The sequence below is a fragment of the Brachyistius frenatus genome, unplaced genomic scaffold (genome assembly GCF_029030835.1).
Source record: "Brachyistius frenatus isolate BFR_SWC_R1_liver_20210118 unplaced genomic scaffold, ASM2903083v1 Contig_70, whole genome shotgun sequence".
NCBI lineage: Eukaryota > Metazoa > Chordata > Actinopteri > Embiotocidae > Brachyistius > Brachyistius frenatus.
In genome coordinates, this window is record NW_027210669.1 from 1,828,787 (window position 1) to 1,846,471 (window position 17,685).

At 47.0% G+C, this 17,685-nt stretch overlaps 1 protein-coding gene across 6 annotated transcripts in view; it reads right to left on the reverse strand.

Annotated features, from left to right (window-relative positions):
• Positions 1 to 17,685, reverse strand: part of pcdh7b (protocadherin 7b) — a 110,713-nt gene that overhangs the window by 58,722 nt on the left and 34,306 nt on the right. For 2 of the 6 annotated variants that reach the window (XM_069707671.1, XM_069707675.1), the window contains exon 2: positions 181 to 376. The exons of 2 other annotated variants lie outside the window; for them this stretch is intronic. In XM_069707671.1, the coding sequence (XP_069563772.1) occupies positions 181 to 376 (196 nt within the window). Of the gene's footprint in view, positions 1 to 156; positions 377 to 17,685 lie in introns of all 6 variants that reach the window. 2 more of the 6 variants (XM_069707670.1, XM_069707674.1) reach the window with 1 other exon arrangement.

A 17,685-nucleotide genomic window follows, 5' to 3' on the forward strand; every position in this document is an offset into this window, starting at 1 on the left:
TATTGAGGGAAAAAAAAAGGGTAAAGCTGTATATGTTTCTGCGCTCTGTTTTGTGAGACTGTCCACCATCGGACGTCAAAATCTCTAGGCAGTATGTGCGTGTGTGCTTCCTGTATCTTAGCGGTTTCTTAATCTCCTTTCAGTGTTTGCCCCTACCATTTTCCAAGTGCTCTGCCTCACCGACACTGCCATCCGGCGTTGTCCTCTCGTAGCTGTCCTCGGGAAGGGGTAGGGCGCCCAGCCGGGGGCCCGACGAGCTCTTGCTGCTGGGTGTCTCCGACTCATCCAGGCCGCTGTCGTAGCAGCTCTGCAGCGATCCCTGCTGGTGAGGGTCCTGGGGCTGGCTCACCACCGAGAAGGTCACTCGGCGAAACGGCTACAAGAGAAACCAAACGGCCGGGGGTCACTATAAAAGGGACTGTTTTCTTTTCTTTTCTTTTTTTATCGTTAAGACGTCAGCTACAGAGCTGGGTCCGCTGGAGGGGGTGGAGAGGGGGTGGATACGGGTCAGGATGGTAGAGAGATAGGTTAGAAAAGGGGGAGGGGGGAGGGGCAAAGGTCAGAAGGCTAAGGAGTAGTAGAAATGTGCTAGTTCAAAACTTTATCATGCCAAAAGCGTGAAACACACCCATCAGTCCACTACGGGTTACCGTGTCAATGTCACGTTTTGCCTCGGCTAGGCGTGAAAAACAAGGAGCTTCAGGAAAAAAACCGGCTTTGTTAAGGTTTGGATATGATTTCTTCCCGGATGAAAGTCCTGCGTTTGATCCATCGAACTACCTTCGACCTTTCTCTGTCACACAACTTCCTTCTTCGACAGCCGGTCGATCGTTTCGTGGACTTTTCACACAGAGTCGAGGCAAAGCGCCGCTCTGGTGGTCTGACGGGTGTATTACACGCTTCAGTGGCGTTACAGGCTGGCTCGCTAGATTTGTTTTTATGGACACAACTAACGGTGCTAACAGCTAATATAAACATCCGAGCTAACAGTTTATGTCCCCTTGCAGACCCTCGTTCACCTCATCTCCTCTATCACAACAAACGGAGAGCTGCTTTTTTTTTTTTTTTTTTTTGACGATCCCGCCTTTCTTTCACCCTGAAAACGTTCAATATGAAAGCCTTGTAATCGGGACACGGAGGCGGCGGTAGCCTACAAAGGGAGTCTTTCACAAGCACAATTGAGGCCCGGGGGACCCGGCAGACACGGCTGCTTGCTGAACCTGTGTGTTAAATAACAGCTAAAGAGGGAAGAATGCACCCAGCCGCATTCACTTCTTCACCTTGTCCTCTTTTTAGTGGGCAAATAAACAAGCGTTGGGCCTCCGCAGGAGGTCCACATTGACATCAGAGAGCGAAAGACGAGTGCGCTCCGATTGGCTCGCCGACTCGCGACCACGTACGCACAAAATAAAAACAAGGTTTCCTGGATGAGCCGTGGGTCCACGCCGTCAATATGTGTCGTCTGCTCCGACACATTATTGAACAGTGTCCCGCGTTAAGCAGTAACAGAGCATGTCATTAAAGCCGAGATCTCTCTCTCGCTGTCTCAGCCGGTTTCCCTTTCTTCTCTCCGTATCTCTCAATCCACCGTCTGAGCGCCGTACAAAGGTAATGGCAGAGAGGAGGAATGAAAAGAGGCAGAATGAGCGTGAGGCGAGGAATGAAAGGACCAGGCTTGGTCATTACCAGAATAAATGGCATAACAAATGGCTAATGCCATTCATTAATTAGACACAAACACCGGCGGAGCTCGCCGGCGTTTTCTGCCGCCGCGTCTTCTCTTTTCGCAACTCGCCGGACTTCATGACTTTCTCATGTCCTCCTCTGCTTTCGTCCCCCTCCTCCCTCCGTCCTCTTGGTTTCCTCATTCCTTCATGAGAACATTACACGGGACTGAGGCCCATTACTCAAAAATCTTCTCTTTACGTCTTTCCCTCCACTTCCCTCACCCGATACCTTTTATCAGCCATCACTAACTGCACTTTCCAACACGGATCTGTCCTGAAGTCCTTTTGTGACTGTTGCGATCAAAAATGTTTGATTTTACGGCGGATTTTTCTCAAAAAAATATTCGTTTTTTTGTGGTAAAATGCAGAAATTAGAAAAAAATTGCAAGTCGAGAAAAAAATATTGCAATTTTTTTTGTTTCTTTTCTGAAAAAGTCACATGTAATCTCTTCCTTTAATAGTAAGTGTGCTGCACATCCCAGACATACTTTAGTCATAATCTTTCTTTTATTTTTTCATTGAATATGAGAAGCGTGGAGCTCAACGGCTTTGGATGCTGTTTACTTATTTTTCACTCACCATGTGCTGTACGAATGAAAACAAAATGCCGTCTCCTACAACTCTAAGTGTGTATAAAACTAATGATGAACGGAGAGGTGGCAGCGCCGTGCCGACTGTCAATGAGTAGTTATTTTTGTCGATAAAGCGAGTTTTGTTTAGAAAAAACTACTTTGAAAGTTGTCTATGCTGAAACACTTTCAGCTGAACCTCAGTCAAGGAATTGTATTGTGGATTTTCGCCAAATTGCTTCCGCAAATATTTCAGAGATTGCTCGAATTTGTGTTAGTTATTGCACTGGAGAGACGGACGTATGTCTACATCTTCAGGAAAAGACTAACACAGATTTATAGCACATTCTCAACGAAGTATTGACAGGTCACCTTGATAATGTGGACGTCTTTGTACTTACACTTCCTGGTAGGACTTCTGTAACTCTGCCAGGCACACGCTGTGTAAGAGTCTCTGGCTGATAATGACATTTTCCCACAAGCCACTGGGAAAAAATAGGCTTCCTTTTTTCTCTGTGTGTTTGTGTATTAGTGTGTGTGTGTGTGTCAATTTGCATTTATTTATATATTTCTGCCCGCTTCTCTTTCTCTGGCTGGCTGGCTAACACAGCAATCTTGGCAATAAATCATGTTTCCATGTAATTACAATCAACACTCAACAAATGAATTGATATAAATATTCATGTGAATTTCACTTGGATAGTCAAACATTTGTTGCATAATTAAAACTGGGGGCCCAGAAGGAGAACTGCTCACTATAAGTGTAATAACACTTGAAGAGATGTTAAGATATTAAATTGTGGTTTTTATGTTTGTTTTTGTTTGTTTGTTTGTTTGCTTAGTTTTACTCTATTTCTCCCAAACTCTTATTTAGTGTGAGGTGAATGTTAACAAGTCCCACAGCGTGTGTGGGGCTAAAAAAGCAAAGAAAAAAGAAAGTACAGTACTTTGTCTGGATCAGATTTAGAGGAGTGCCGTACTGCTTGGGAAACGTGGTTTTCTAATTATATAAATTAAACTAGTGTTGCATAATGAATTGCTGGCGAGGCCGCGGCAAAGAAAAGAAACACTCGAGCCTGCGCACACCGAGGGAAAATTTAGTTTGGGAGAGAGAAGCTGACGGGAAGAAAAAATTGTTAAATGAACAAAATAGATTTTATTCACCTGAATTTCCCCACTTATTTTCACTGGAGGGAGAGCGAGATAGAAGAGAGAGGAGGTGTGATAAAAAAAAGAAAAAAAAAAAAAGCTAATTTGTTTGCAGACCAGAAATGGAGTTCATGCAGAGATCGCCGGAGGCTTTGGATTAGAATCTGCAGCAACCACCGTCTGCACAGCAACCTTCGCTCCCTTCATTCGCCGTCTTTTAAATAAATGAATAAAATAAAAAAAAACTCATTCTTTCTCTGTCACTTTTCACGCTACATTTGTGCGTGCGTGTAGAGGTGTGTCGAACTGTCCCGACATGTCGTGTAAAATCTCAATACGGCTTTCTGGTCGTCACAAGCTCTCTTTCTCCTCAGTGTTCAGAGGGAGGACTCATCGCTCGTCCAAACCACAGGCAGAAATGAACAATTATGTGACTCGCGCACACGCAGAATCACGGTTCACAAACTGGGGCTTCGCTGCCCCAAAGATACCGCAGCGCAAAAAGGGAGATTTAACATGGAGAAATTAAAAAAACAGGCCGCGGTTGTTACTGTGAAAGAGCCCGAACCATGCTGTCACATGGCAGCGAGTTGACCCCCCCTCTCAGCAGGCAGCGGACATTTTCAGACCGCACGGGTTGTTCAGCCTGACTTCATACATGCCCTTTGGATGCCGGTTCCTCTACCCCCCCCCCCTCCCACTCCCCCGGTCCACTCGGCCGCCAATCAATTTTCTGCAGCGAGCGAGTGAGCCGGGAACACGAGCACACACACACACAAACACGAGATGTCACGACAGCCACATCATTTCGAAATAAAATACTTATGAGAGAATTTATTGACGTGCTGTTACGTGATGGATTTTTATTTAATTTTTTTGTAACCTTGGGCTAAAATAACACTTACACACTTGTAAACTACGTGCATAAACCTCCTGCTGTGTCCTGCCGGTGAGTGGCCGAGCTTTTTAATGCATGGCTTTCATTACAACTCGGCACCAGTCTGCTTTATTTTTGCCAGATGCTGGGAGCCACTTCTTTTCTTTTTAGGGCCCCGACAGCGGAGGGCCTCTTTGGGGTGTGCCCCCGTGATTGAAATCCAGCTGCGACAGCTACGGGTGATTGAGCAAATCCGTCATCCGCCACAAGAGGAACAATGCAAACAAGCCACAGGTTGGACTGGGAGCCGCTGGCCCGGCCTATTTCCTGGATGCTAAAGGGAAAACACATGGGCTGCCCCGACTCAACGCAGCACGGAGCCAATAAAAACAGGACCGTGCCACTCATGTCAATAATGTGTGACCTCTTGGATTTGATTTTCATTTCCTCCTCCTCCTCCCCCTAAACAAAACGTCAGGCCCGCTGTCAGCAGCACTCTGTTTGAGCCTTACGTCTACTTTTATCTAGAAGCGAACCTTAAATGGGTTACACATTGCTTTCTCTGCCTTTGTAGAACAATGACACCGTTTACGTTCTGCAGCGGCTTTAATGCCAAGTATTTTCCCTTAAAAAAAAAAAGAGCTCCCGTTAACAAGATCCCCACTCATCTCTCCTTCGGCATGCCAGACATTACTCATTAATGCCAATGTGATACAGCACATGCACAGAAACACACAATGGCGACTGTGTTTACGCTCGGCTGCGACTCGTTCTGGACGTCTGGCTTTTATAATTCGGCCCACCTTTTCCGCAAAGAGCGTCTGGACGGAGCGAGGGATAATGAAACGATGTGAAGTTAGGTCCGGCCGGAAAAAAAACCAAAACGGTGTGTGTAATTTCAGCCGTAAATACCTTTGGCGGACGGCAGTGACCCTCTACCGAGAACCACAGGAAGTAATTGTGGCTCGGTCGGACTCGGGGCGAGGGGAGCAAACACAAACTGCAGGACCAGTGTCTTATTGCAGTCAACCAGGAGAAACGGGGGATGCGGAGGAGGAAGTTTGAGTATAGCGAGATGGAAAGGAAGATAAAGAGGCCAGTTGAGAAGAGGGGGGTCAGGGGGAGGGGTGAGGCTTAGTGAGAGAGTGAGATGACACAGGAGTACGGAAGCGATTGCCAAAAGGGCCAGCCTGTAATTAAGAAGCCATGTTTCATATTTAATGGGTATCCAGACAGTGACCTGTGATACGCCACCGGAGACGCGCAGAAAACACCAAACAACAATACTTGCAGGGATCTAAAACCTGCGTCGGCTCACATGCAGGTGAAACTCGGTGCGGTTCCAGCGCTGCGAGCTGCAGAGATCACCAGATCCACGGATGTTGAAGTGATAAATGAGACGAATGCCCTCGAGGTGAACCGACTGGAAATCAATTGGAATCCGATGGAGGTGGATTCGGGTTGTATTTGGGTGCCGCTCGGTTGTACTTAATTACCGTGTTGCAGAACAGAGCGCTGATGGTGTTGCAGTCGAAGACAAGCAGGCCTGTGTGGACGGGGGTCACGTGAATGACCGGGGAATTTCAAAAAGGGATTTTTTTTTTTTTTTCCCGGTTCGGGCCGAGTAAATTGTGGGAATGTCGGCGGAGGAGTTGGCTGCAGCTTTGTTAGGGCGACCGCCTGCGGAGGCTCAGGTATCGTGTTCTAGCCTGACTGATAGCTTTGGCCCCTGTCAAGCTCCAGCGCTCCTCTTCAACGTCTCCTTCAAACCTCACTCCTCCGCACACGTTCCCTCCCGGGTCACTCTTTCACGGGAAAAAAAAATAAATTATAAAAAAAAGACAGGACGAAGAGGAGGAGAAAAAAAACCAACGCGCTAACATTTCCAGAGGACACCAAAGACTCCAGGAGAAAAGAAAAGAAAAACAGAGGTGTGATAAAAGAGGCTCTTGCGAGTTCGCCGTCTGAATTTTCCAACATTATCTTCAAAGTCAACAAAGATGCAGAGTGTTTTTCTTTTCTTCTTTTTCTGGTCTGCTGAGTTTAAAAAAAAAAAAAAATTCAGCTCCCAGTCTTACAAGGGCATCCAGCTGCTGGCTCCTGTGCACACAATAAAATAAAAGAAAGAGAGGCGGTGGTAGATATTTAGACGAGGTCGATAGATTTGAATGTCAATCTCTCGTTTGAAATGATGTCAGCGAGCTGTGAGGTCACACAACACACACGGGCACCGAGCTTGATAATAACATTTTTAAACACCTTTTAAAAATAGTTTTACTGCGGGAGGTGCAGACGTTACGGGCGACGCGACACGCAGTCTCGTTAAGCGTTGATGATGCCATTAGCGCTCTCTTGTCGATCTTTGAAATCGTGAAAGTAGTTGTTTTTTTTTACCATGTGGCCATTTTATGGTCTGACAGAATGGCGATCAATTGAATGTCCTCCAGCGCTCGTCTGCCGGCGTTCTCCCGAGTCCTTCCTGACCCTTTATTGCACTCGTTTGGCAGAAGAAAATACTTGTGTCCAGTAAGACAAAACTATTTAACAAATTCAAAGAGACAGCAGGAAACCCAAAACACAAACTCCCCAATGCTGCTACGTCGTTCTATGCCTGGGGTTGTGCCATGAAGAAGAAAAAAGAAAAAAAAAGAAGTTGTTGCAAGGCACGAAATGTCCTCCCGAGGAACTCTGTGGGGATCGATTCTCACAGCTTGTGCTTTGGGAACCACTTTGGATTGGAAAAAAAAAAAGATGCTTGAGTTGGAAAGAGGATAAAAAGGAAGGAGATGAGGGAAGGAAGGAAGACAAATAGATAATAAGTAAATGAGGATTTGATGATCCTTCCATCCACTCCCTCCACCCCACTTTAACTATCCCCCCCCCCGTGTGTTGGGAATGCCTTTGGACGAGTGCCACAGCCAGCGCTTTGCCATTAGCATTCACCCCGTGCACGCAGCCGGAGAGACAGGCCCACAGGAAGAAGAAGAAGAAGAAGAAGAAGAAGGAAAAAAGAAGATCACACATGGTTACTTTCTTAAAGTCTGGGCTAAACTTTTAATTGCTCTTCAAGTGGCGGATTAGGCCACTGGTGTAACAGAGATACTATTCTGGGGGGATGCGTGTGAACATCTTCAGAAGCTTAGTCCAACCCCTGACCTGCTCTGAATGCCAAAGGAGAAGGACTTTTATTGTCGTGGTCGGGTTGTTGTTTTTTTGCCATTTGTCGAGTTGGGGGGCCGAGATGGATTTGGGGGGGGGGGGGGGTGACTGGCAGTGGATTAGCTTCAAGCTGACAAATAACACCCCTTTGTAGGATTGTGCTGCTGCTCCACAAGACACTGTGATAGCAAAGCTCGGTGTCATGTAACTTCTAGCATGAGGCTAGAAAAAAAAGAGGACTTCAGAAAAGGAAACATGAAAGCCTCATAATTCATAGAGGGGAGAGCTTTGTCATCGTCAACTCTAAAACTAATCTATCTCCATTTATGCTTTGGTGAATTTCTTTGCGGATTTTCCGCCGCTGTCAATCCCGAATCAGTTTACAGCCTCTCATTAGAAATGGACGAGACCTTCTCTCGTGTCGCCATGTTAGAGCCGCCGCCGAGCGCTGGCAGACACCAGCGACGAGTGCCAACCAAACCCTGACCCCGGTGTTGCTTACATGGAGTCTGCCTGCAAATCCCGAGATCGCGTTTCCTCGGGTTTTTTTTTTGTTTCGTCTACTTCAGTTCTGGGTTTGTACCCTGACGGCTGAATGGCATGTCATTCAGCGAGCGCGTGCGTGTGAGCGTCAAGCAGAAATCCCTGCCTACGCACTCAGGTGGGCAAGTGCCTCTTGTCGAAGTCAATATTCATGTGTGTGTGTGTGTGTGTGTGTGTGTGTGTGTGTGTGTGTGTGTGTGTGTGTGTGTGTGTGTGTGTGTGTTGGGGATCTAGGTGGGGATCTGTCACCGCACTGGCAGCACTGTGTCTGACCAACGGCCCACTCCTGTCAGCTCGTGGTGAGCCCGGGGGTGTGAGGAGGGGGGGGGGGCGCTAACGTCAGCCTGTTGTGACACAGGTCTGGGTGTCAGCAGAAAGCATGAGATGGCATCATCGGAGCTTAACTTCCCAACCTGTCTCGCATGAGCGCAGATGAAAGATTCATAAGCGAATGCTCGAGAAATGAATGTCAGGAAAAGAGAAGAAGGAAAAAAAAAAAAAAAAAAGCAGCGATATGATCAAAAGGGATAGACAGACTGTGGAGAGACGGATAAAGAAAGAAAAAGACGGAGATAAGAAGGAGAGAAAGAGAGTGCAGAGGCTTTAATAAGGCTGATAAATGATTCTTTATTTACCATCCTGAGTCACTGATGACAGATAACCTGCATTTAGGGGATCAGGGCCGCCATCCAGACAGGCGGGAGAGAGGAGATAGATTGGGGGAGGTTAGAGAGCATATCCAGCTTATCCGCTAATGAGGCGTTCTATTTGAGTATGATCATGCAGGCATGTATCATTCATGTGGGATAAGTACCGTGTATCGCCTCGTGTGTGTGTTTGCGCGTGCGTGTGTGCGTGTGTGCGTGTGCGTGTGTGCGTGTGTATAACTCCTGTGTGTCCTTGTATCATCTTTTCGACACCGACACTCCCCTTGTCATCGGTATACTGCCACCAGGTGGCGTTGTTTTTGGCCTCGATCATGTTAACTTTACATCCTGATCATATGATATTACACACACACACACACACACACACACACACACACACACACACACACACACACACACACACACACACACACACACACACACACAGGCACACACTTCCCTTACAGGTCCCATCCACCACCTGTTCCTGACAACAGAAGCATATGACAATTATGAGACAAATAATTACTACAAATGAGTAATTACAGTCCAATGTCAGGATAAATAAACCGATGGAGTGAAGGGAGAGGATGAAGGATGACGGGAAAAGCCCAAGGCGATCGAGTGAGCGAACGAACGAGGGAAGGAATGAATAACGGAGGGCAGAAAGAGATACACAAGGATCACACCGGGAGACGCTGACTTTTCTTTGCCGCACAAACTGAAACTTTTTAGTACTTTTCAGGATGAATTCGGATCTTTTCTTGGAAGTTTTCCATCAGGCATGTTTTAGTTTTTTTTTTTTTTTAGTGACACTGTGTGTTAATTATTCATAAACCAGGCAGTTGTTACACCTAAAATAAGTCCAAACTTACTTTTAAAATGTGTGCGTGTGTTAAGCAGTGTTATCAGTAACGGAATAGTTTCACACACACGCATTGAAAAGACCTTATAACGTGGAAAGTATTTCTCCCCTCCTCCCACACACACATTCCTTCTGTGTCATGTTCCCCATCCCTCCATCCTCGTTCATCATCTCAACTCCTTATCTCTAAACTTCCCTCGCTCCCACTATCTTCCTTCTATGTCACTCTCACCCCGCTCCTTTCCCCAACTCGCTATCTTTGTGGAGATCACGCAAGGTCAAACCTCCCTGACGTTTGATGGATGAAAATGGAATTAAGATGAAAGCACACTTTCAGATAATGAAGATATGCGGTGGGAGATTAGGAGGTTGCTGCTGCTGCTGCTGCTGCTGCTGCTGCCGCTGCCGCCGCCGCCGCTGCTGCCGAAGTGCCGACCAAATTAATATTGAAATTTATGCGTGTTTGGCTCGTGCCCAGACAATCCCCATGTGTTATTTTCACCGGGGGGCCAAAGTGGAAAACATAACAAAAAATTTTAATAGCATTTGAAAGACAGGAGAGGGGGAGGGTGGGGGTCGGAGGGGGGAGGCGGTGCCTCACTTCCAGCCGACAGCGCTCATTTTGTCAGATGTAGGAATGCAAAATGCAGCAGTTCTGCGACGCAGCTTTTTCAGGGGGATTGTGTTGGAAGCGCTGAACGTGTGCACATCTGCGCGGCTTTGTGTGCGAGCATTCAAAAGATTAAGGTGCCTCGAATGTGCCGACCGGCGGTTTGAAGGTAGACGCGGGCTCACTTAAGGAGCGCGATCAAAAGGCGTGTTTGCATGCCGACGCGTGCCGGTGGAGATATTTTGCATGTACTTTCAAAGGCATATGATCCACTTTTAGAGGAAGTGACACAGGCAAGCGCGCAAGATCTTACAAGCCAATCTTGCCCTATCTGAGCAGCTGTAAAAGGGGGCTGGATCAGTGTGTGTGTGAGCGCCTTGCAGAAGATAGGTGAAAGGGATAAGGCCTGGGAAGGCATCAAAGACAGACGGTCTATCAAGGCCGCGTATCGCTGTCTGATGACGGTGATATGCTAATCCGCATGTAAAATAGTCCTCTCCTCCGAGGCACTTCTTCGAGTGCACTTGGAGAACAGGCTCTCCGCTCTGTGACGCTTTTCCCGAAAAAAATAAATAAATAAGCCGTGGAGATCCACAACGTGCTCCTAAGGCGACGTTCTCGGCTCCAGACCCCTTATTAGATGTCATTACTTGGTTGTGGACTTGGCGGCCATTTTGGGGGGCAGCTTAATGGGAAATTTGATAATGCCGTCAGGTTGTTTTTGGTCCCCACCGCCACCACCCGTCACGGCTCTCCAGCGCGGCACTCGTAGTGGCACTTTGTTAAGGGAGTGTCGGGGGGAAAGAAAAACACAATTAACAGTGCAGCTTTGTTGGCTCCCTCCGGTGTTCCAATAAGTCAACAAATAATGCAGAAATTCATGCATAGTTTCAGTTTGGCCCTAGTTTCTGTCCTCCAAGCTGCAAGCTGTTCTCCTTTTATTGAATAAGAAGGAGGAGGTGGGGGGGTGAGTGTGGTCAGGTTACATAGGAGATTGTCCAACAATGAAGGTCTTTGTTGAGGTATTAAGCAGCAGAAAATATTATATATATTAACATTTTTAGCCAACAAAAAGGGTACAAAGAGGTCAAACAGGTATGATTACCGGACACCTGTGCCAACGTACCAATGCCCCCCCTTTGTGCCATCATTCCTCGCTTCCTTCCTAGTGTGTGTGTGTGTGTGTGTGTGTGTGTGTGTGTGTGTGTGTGTGTGTGTGTGTGTGTGTGTGTGTGTGTGTGTGTTTCACCTATCACCTTACCGGCAGCTGGTATCTTAGGAATAAAAAGGCTCGTCAGTGAGGTAGTCAGCGGACGGAGAGGATGAAGGGTTCGGTAGGGGCAAGCAGATGGAACGGATCCTGGTGTTGAGTTGAAACACACACACACACACACACACACACACACACACACACACACACACACACACACACACACACACACACACACACACACACACACACACACACACACACACACACACACACTCTCTCTCACGGGGCAGGTGAATGCACCTAACTGTATGCATAACCCCTCCCTCCCCTCCGCCTCCCTCTTTTCCTTCTTTCTAATCAAGAGGAGGACAGAAATGAGAGGACAGGAGAGAGAATGGCTGCTATTCAGTTAACCTAAGCAGTGGGGGGGGGGGGTATGGGCAGTATGTGTGTGTGGCGGGCGAGGATAAGGGGGGGGGGGGCGTTGGGGGGCAGCGGCTCAGAGATAGTTATTGATTTAAAGCGACATCGACGTGACAGATAATCGTGATGACACACACACACACACACACACACACACACACACACACACACACACACACACACACACACACACACACACACACACACACACACACACACACACACACACACACACCATCATCATCAAGGATCCATGATGCCAGATCAATACGGAGGCATGAAGTCGGGTTAGCGATATGTGCGTGTGCGACTGCTATGAATAGGCCTTTTCCTGCGTCCTTGTCGGGTTTCTATTTTTTTCAGGGAGAACAGAGGAAAGGGGATGCGGCGCTCTCTCTCTCTCTCTCTCTCTCTCTCTCTCTCCTCTGTCACCCAGCCACAACACAACTGCTCGAAAAAAATATATAAAAACACACAACCCGACATCAAAACTCAAGGCCAGAATTGAGGCTGTCATAAAAAAAGACAAAACATCCATTTAATTTGAGCTCGTATTACATTTGCCATTTTCTCTCTCTTTGATCTAAGAACAATGGGCAGGATTTCGCCTCCGACTGGGCCGCTTCCAGAGCCCTTCCCCGCTCTCTGCTCGGGTACCTAGTTTCTGCAGAACAGGTTTTTCCTCTCTGACTCGCAGCTCGGTGAAAAAAAAAAAAAAAAAAAAAAAAAGCAGAAACGCCGGCGTTGCACAGCACCCCACCGCGCTAATGATGGGCCTCATCAGGCGGGCTAATTTAACCCCCAGTGTAAAGTGAGAGGTAGAGGTCATGGAGGGAGTTGGGAGCTCTAACTTGAAATAATAATCAGAGCTCGAAAGGAAGAAGGAAAACAAACAAAAAAAACAAGCAAAACAGCCGCCTGGCCCATAATCTATGCTAACAAGGAAATGGGGTGTGTTTTATTTATCCTCAGCGCCGACTATATTATTATGAATTTGGGGCATTGGAAGAGGACTTATTCAGAAGACTACAGTCTCTGTTATCCCCCATGTATTTACTGTCCTTATTTTTTTTATCTCATGATGCATCTGCTGTGTCTTTTTTTAAGTGGCACTAGTGTAGTGGGGGTCTTTGGAGCCAACTTCTAGTGGTACTCGGTGGTATTGCAGCTTAAGCCACTTCCACATCGGCCTCTTTTTTTCAGACTCGGAAGCTACGAACACTTTTCTAAGTTAATACCAACGCAACACTTCCTGTATGTTTCAAATTAAAAGCCCTCTAGTGCTTCAGTAGACAAAAAAAAGGCCTTTTATTCTGAAACATTTGCAGTAACCTGCAATCAGAAAGTAATGCTTCACAAGTATGTATGGAAATACACATTATTGACTGTTATTTGTAAACTTACACAACCTTAGAAACGAAGCCACAACTGTTTTCTCCACAGAACTAAAAGTACTTCTGCTCAGCGGTAGAATAATTGTGCCGCAACAGCTGAAGACAGTTTGTCTCAACTAAAAGACGAGTACGCACTCAGCAAACGTCCACGCTTCTCCGTAATAAACGCTGGTTTTTTTTTTTTTTTTTTTTTTTTTTGCAGAAGTTGTCAAGCTGTTGTCGGGCGACTCGTTGCATTCTTTTTAATTTACCTGATGTTTGCCGGGTATCGGCCCATCCAGATGTGATCATAGCCATTAGCGAGTTTGTTTTTTCAGCACCGACAACTTTTCATTTCTCATCCAGCCTGTCAAGAATATTACCCATCGAGTCATCCATCACATTCAATCCCACTCCCTAACTCTCACGTCACTCGCTCCGCTTATCTCGATACTTCGGAGCCGAGGCGCAATGCTAACAAGGTGGAGGGAGACGGATGAGGGTTCGGAGGGGCTGTAAATCCGCCGACGAGGCGAGAGGGGTGTGTTTCACGTTGCGGTGTTTTTTTTTCTCCGCCGTGTAAGACCTCGGAGGATCTTTTCTTCTGTCTCGGTGTGTTAGCGCACGCACGATAATAAAGGTCCTTGTCATCCCTCCCTCTCGGCACTAATGAGTTCCATTTCATTCCCACATTCCTTTACATGACCCCATCAACCTCCGCCGTGTTGAGTTGCAATGCCACCATCTCCTCCTCTCTCTCTCTCTATACGGTGTCTGCCAGAGCAGCTGATTTCCGTCGAGTCCGACAATCTAGTTAATATTTCATCAAGTGGGGCATTTCACATCTGTAGGTCACATCCTGGGCCCTGGCAATTAGAAACTCAAACACTGACCTGGCTTGCTTCTTTAATTCTCCTACTTTCTTTCTTCTCCTCGCCCTTCTGCGCACCCTTTTTTTTTTTTTTTTTTTTTATTCAAAGGGAATTAATCCATTAATTTGAGCCCTCGCTCTCGGTCCTTATAGCTCAATCGCCGAGAGCGAGGGGAGGGGCCGAGAAGAAGGAGGAGGAGGGTGGGGATGGGAGGAGGAGGAGGAGGAGGAGGAGCGGCGTTGGTGGTTGATGAGAGAGATAGAGACGGGGAGTCAGGACTAAGAGATAGCGAGGAGACCACCCGAATCCACATGAATAAAATAACATTCATTTTTTTTGTTTTTTTTTTAAAGTGTCGTGCGGCTAAATGAGAAGCGACCGCAGTCGTTTGCCGGCTACAGATTCTCTTTGGTCGAGGACAAATCCCTCGTTTGGGAAGCCGAGCACACGGTATCACCGCGCCGGCTGGAGACACAACCAACCGGAAACTGTGGCTAATTATAGCGGCGTTTACACCAGTTTGTGTTGATTTGGAGAATTAAATATTTCATCGCACAAAGATAAACGTGTATTTCATCTTAAAAACAAAGTCTTTTCTGGTTGTTTGTGTGTAAATTACATGAAACACCCGATGCAGGACATCTGTGTCGGCGCATTAAGTGTGTGTTGTGCCGGTCTTAAGTGCGTGCTGGATTCTGTGGGTTTACCCTACATACAGTATCTGAAGTGGATTAACAAACGCCCCATTCAGTGCGAGATCTTTGATTAACCCCGCCTGTACCTCTCAGTACGAGGAGGCTTAACGAAGGGACGTCTGGTCCTACAGAGCACCAGAGATAAAAAGGCGGGGATGGTAAAGGAACCTAAAGGAGACTCGTCCCATCCCGTAGTGTGTAATTCTAATGTTAGGACCCAATAACAGATGTGATCAATGCTGTTGTTTCCAATAGGAAGTCGACATAGTCGCTCTAGAGTGGATTTAAAAAGATCACTGGGCCCTTTATCTGCTTAAGATACCGAGATGAGTTTATATAAAATCACAGAAGAGCTCAATGCTGCTTAATTCCTTCAAAGGGAGCTGATGTGGGTCAGTAGCATCTCCTGATTTGGGAACAGCCGATTATTAGCGGTGACCACGGAGGGCCTGACCCGCGGTGAACTCTTAATACACGTGACCTTGTGACCTTCCTGTCTGCCAGCCCTGCTTTGAGTTAATACATATTGATTGGTTGTTGGTGGAAGGGGGCAGAGTGGGGAGGTGGGGGAGGGAAGCGGGTGGTGGGGGAGGAGGGGCGGGGGAGGAGAGTTCATGTTAAAATTTTATCCAAAAAAAATAATAATCATTCTGGCAACCACAGGTCCCTGCTGGGCTAATTTAAGCAGGCAAACAAGAAAGGCAGCCGAGCAATCTGGCAAAATAAAAACCAATGCTCCCCGCTGCAGCCAGCCAACCAAGGCCATCACAGAGAAACGGCTCAAATCCATCGAATCTTTCTCGCCGTTACAGAAACTCGACGGCGGCCTTTCAACAGAGCGTGCACATTTTTTTTTTTTTTTTTTTTTTCCTGTTCGTAAAGCGACTCGCGGTGGCGATCGTGCGTGCGCGCCCGAGACGAGACACGCCCGTCCCACGCGCAGCCCAGATCTGTCCATCAGCCGTGTGTTTAGCCAACCTGCAAGAAAAGTGCCCCAATCAACACAGAAGCCGAGGCTTGTCAGTCACACATTAGCAGCCAAGTCACCACGAGGCAGAGGAGGAGATGAGGCTGAATGCTTATTAGTGGCTGTGAAATCTTTGCCCCAAAGCTCCTCTTGCATTCACAGGCTTCAGTCAGAAAGAGCTATTTCTTTTTCTTTGAGGATTTTTTTTTTTTTATGATTTTTTTTTTTTTTTTTTTTTGCTCTGGCATTTCTTTATACAGGAGTAGACGCGAGGATGGACGAGACAGGGAAGCACTGTTATGTCCAAAACTTTGATCGTGACGCATAAGAAACGGAAGTAGTTTGATACGCAGGAAGACATTCGGAGGCAAGTTCACCGGAGGAGTTCCCGATTGGCGACGAAGACTTTTGTTGAATTTTTCGTTCTCCTTCAAAAATTGCTTGGACAGCTCAGAAAAAAAAACAAGCCCGCATGCGTTCATACACACACACACACACACACACACACACACACACACACACACACACACACACACACACACACACACACACACACACACACACACACACGGAAACAGGACGCGGGCTCACATCTCACGTGGCGTTTAAATGGATGTGACAATAAAACAGGCGGCCGCGTTCGGGTGGCGTCTGGTTTTCGGAGACACGCTCTCGCCGTCCGCGTCCCCGTTGAAATAACGACGTCTTAACATATTTGTCAAACAGATGCATCAACTTTACACTTGCCGGGGGAAGATGCAATATGCACACGCTTCTATATGGGATTCTGTTTTCAATAACGACACACAGCAGCTGTCAGTCAGAGCTTGACCGAATTTCAAAAAACACACTCCCACATGGAGGGTGCACTCAATAGTTGTTGGTGAGTCACCGCTGGAAGAAATAATAATAATAATAAAAGACAGCACCATGAAATCTTTCTTAAGAGCAAACTGTGGCGGGATGATGAGTCTTCGACGTGCACACTTAGATCAGCTTCTCGTGGCAAACTGGGCGGCAAAATCGAGATGGCAGGCTAACACAAAAACAAAACATATTTTGATTTATTTGCTTCACAGTCTCAAACATATGTGCTTTGGATCAGATGTTCCACAAGAAGCAGAGGCATGTACCCCCCCCCCCCACACCCCCTATCCTCCCTGAACATCCTACCCCGTGCTAGGGTGTTATTTTTTGGGTTTTTTTTTTAAGCACTCGATCCCGCCCCTCTGAGTATATCAACCCGAAGGATTGACCATCAATCGCACACCGTCCCTGTTCAATCTGCTCGTTGTTTGATCTCGGCGAGGCAGCGCCAAAGAATAAACAAGTCTATCACAGAAGGATTTTGCATACAAGAGAAAGGCAAAGAGATACAAAGCAAACAAATAAATGTGCCAGCCCGTATGAAGAATTCTGGGCTGCTGTAATTAGGCAACATTCATAATACATGACCGGAGGGAGGGAGAGAGAGAGGGGGGAGGAGAGAGAAGAAAGGTACAGGAGAGAGAGAGAGTGTGTGTGTGTGTGTGTGTGTGTGTGTGTGTGTGTGTGTGTGTGTGTGTGTGTGTGTGTGTGTGTGCGCGCGCGCGCGCGCTGATGCTTGATCCGCTGTCATTGATCAGATGTGTGTTTATTTCTGGTTGTTTCCATCATGCAGCCATTCATGTGTCTGTATGGGTTTTTTTTGTGGGTTTTTTTCGTGGGTGTGTGTGTGTGTGTGCGTGCGTGTGTGTGTGTGTGTGTGCACGGTGTGATGGAGGCAGAAGGCCTGTGGCAGGTAGAAAATGGCCCGGGCCTTTTCATTTGACACCGCTGCGCCTTCAAACAAACTACCTCGAGCCCCCGCGCACACCCATAATCCATTCAAGGTAGCAAGCAATTTTCATTATTGACTGGTGAGAAACACAGGCAGAGAGGGGGAGGGGGGAGGGTAAGCGAGACGAGATGGAAAAACAAAAAGAGAATAGCGTGGCTGAGTGGGGAGAGATTTAAA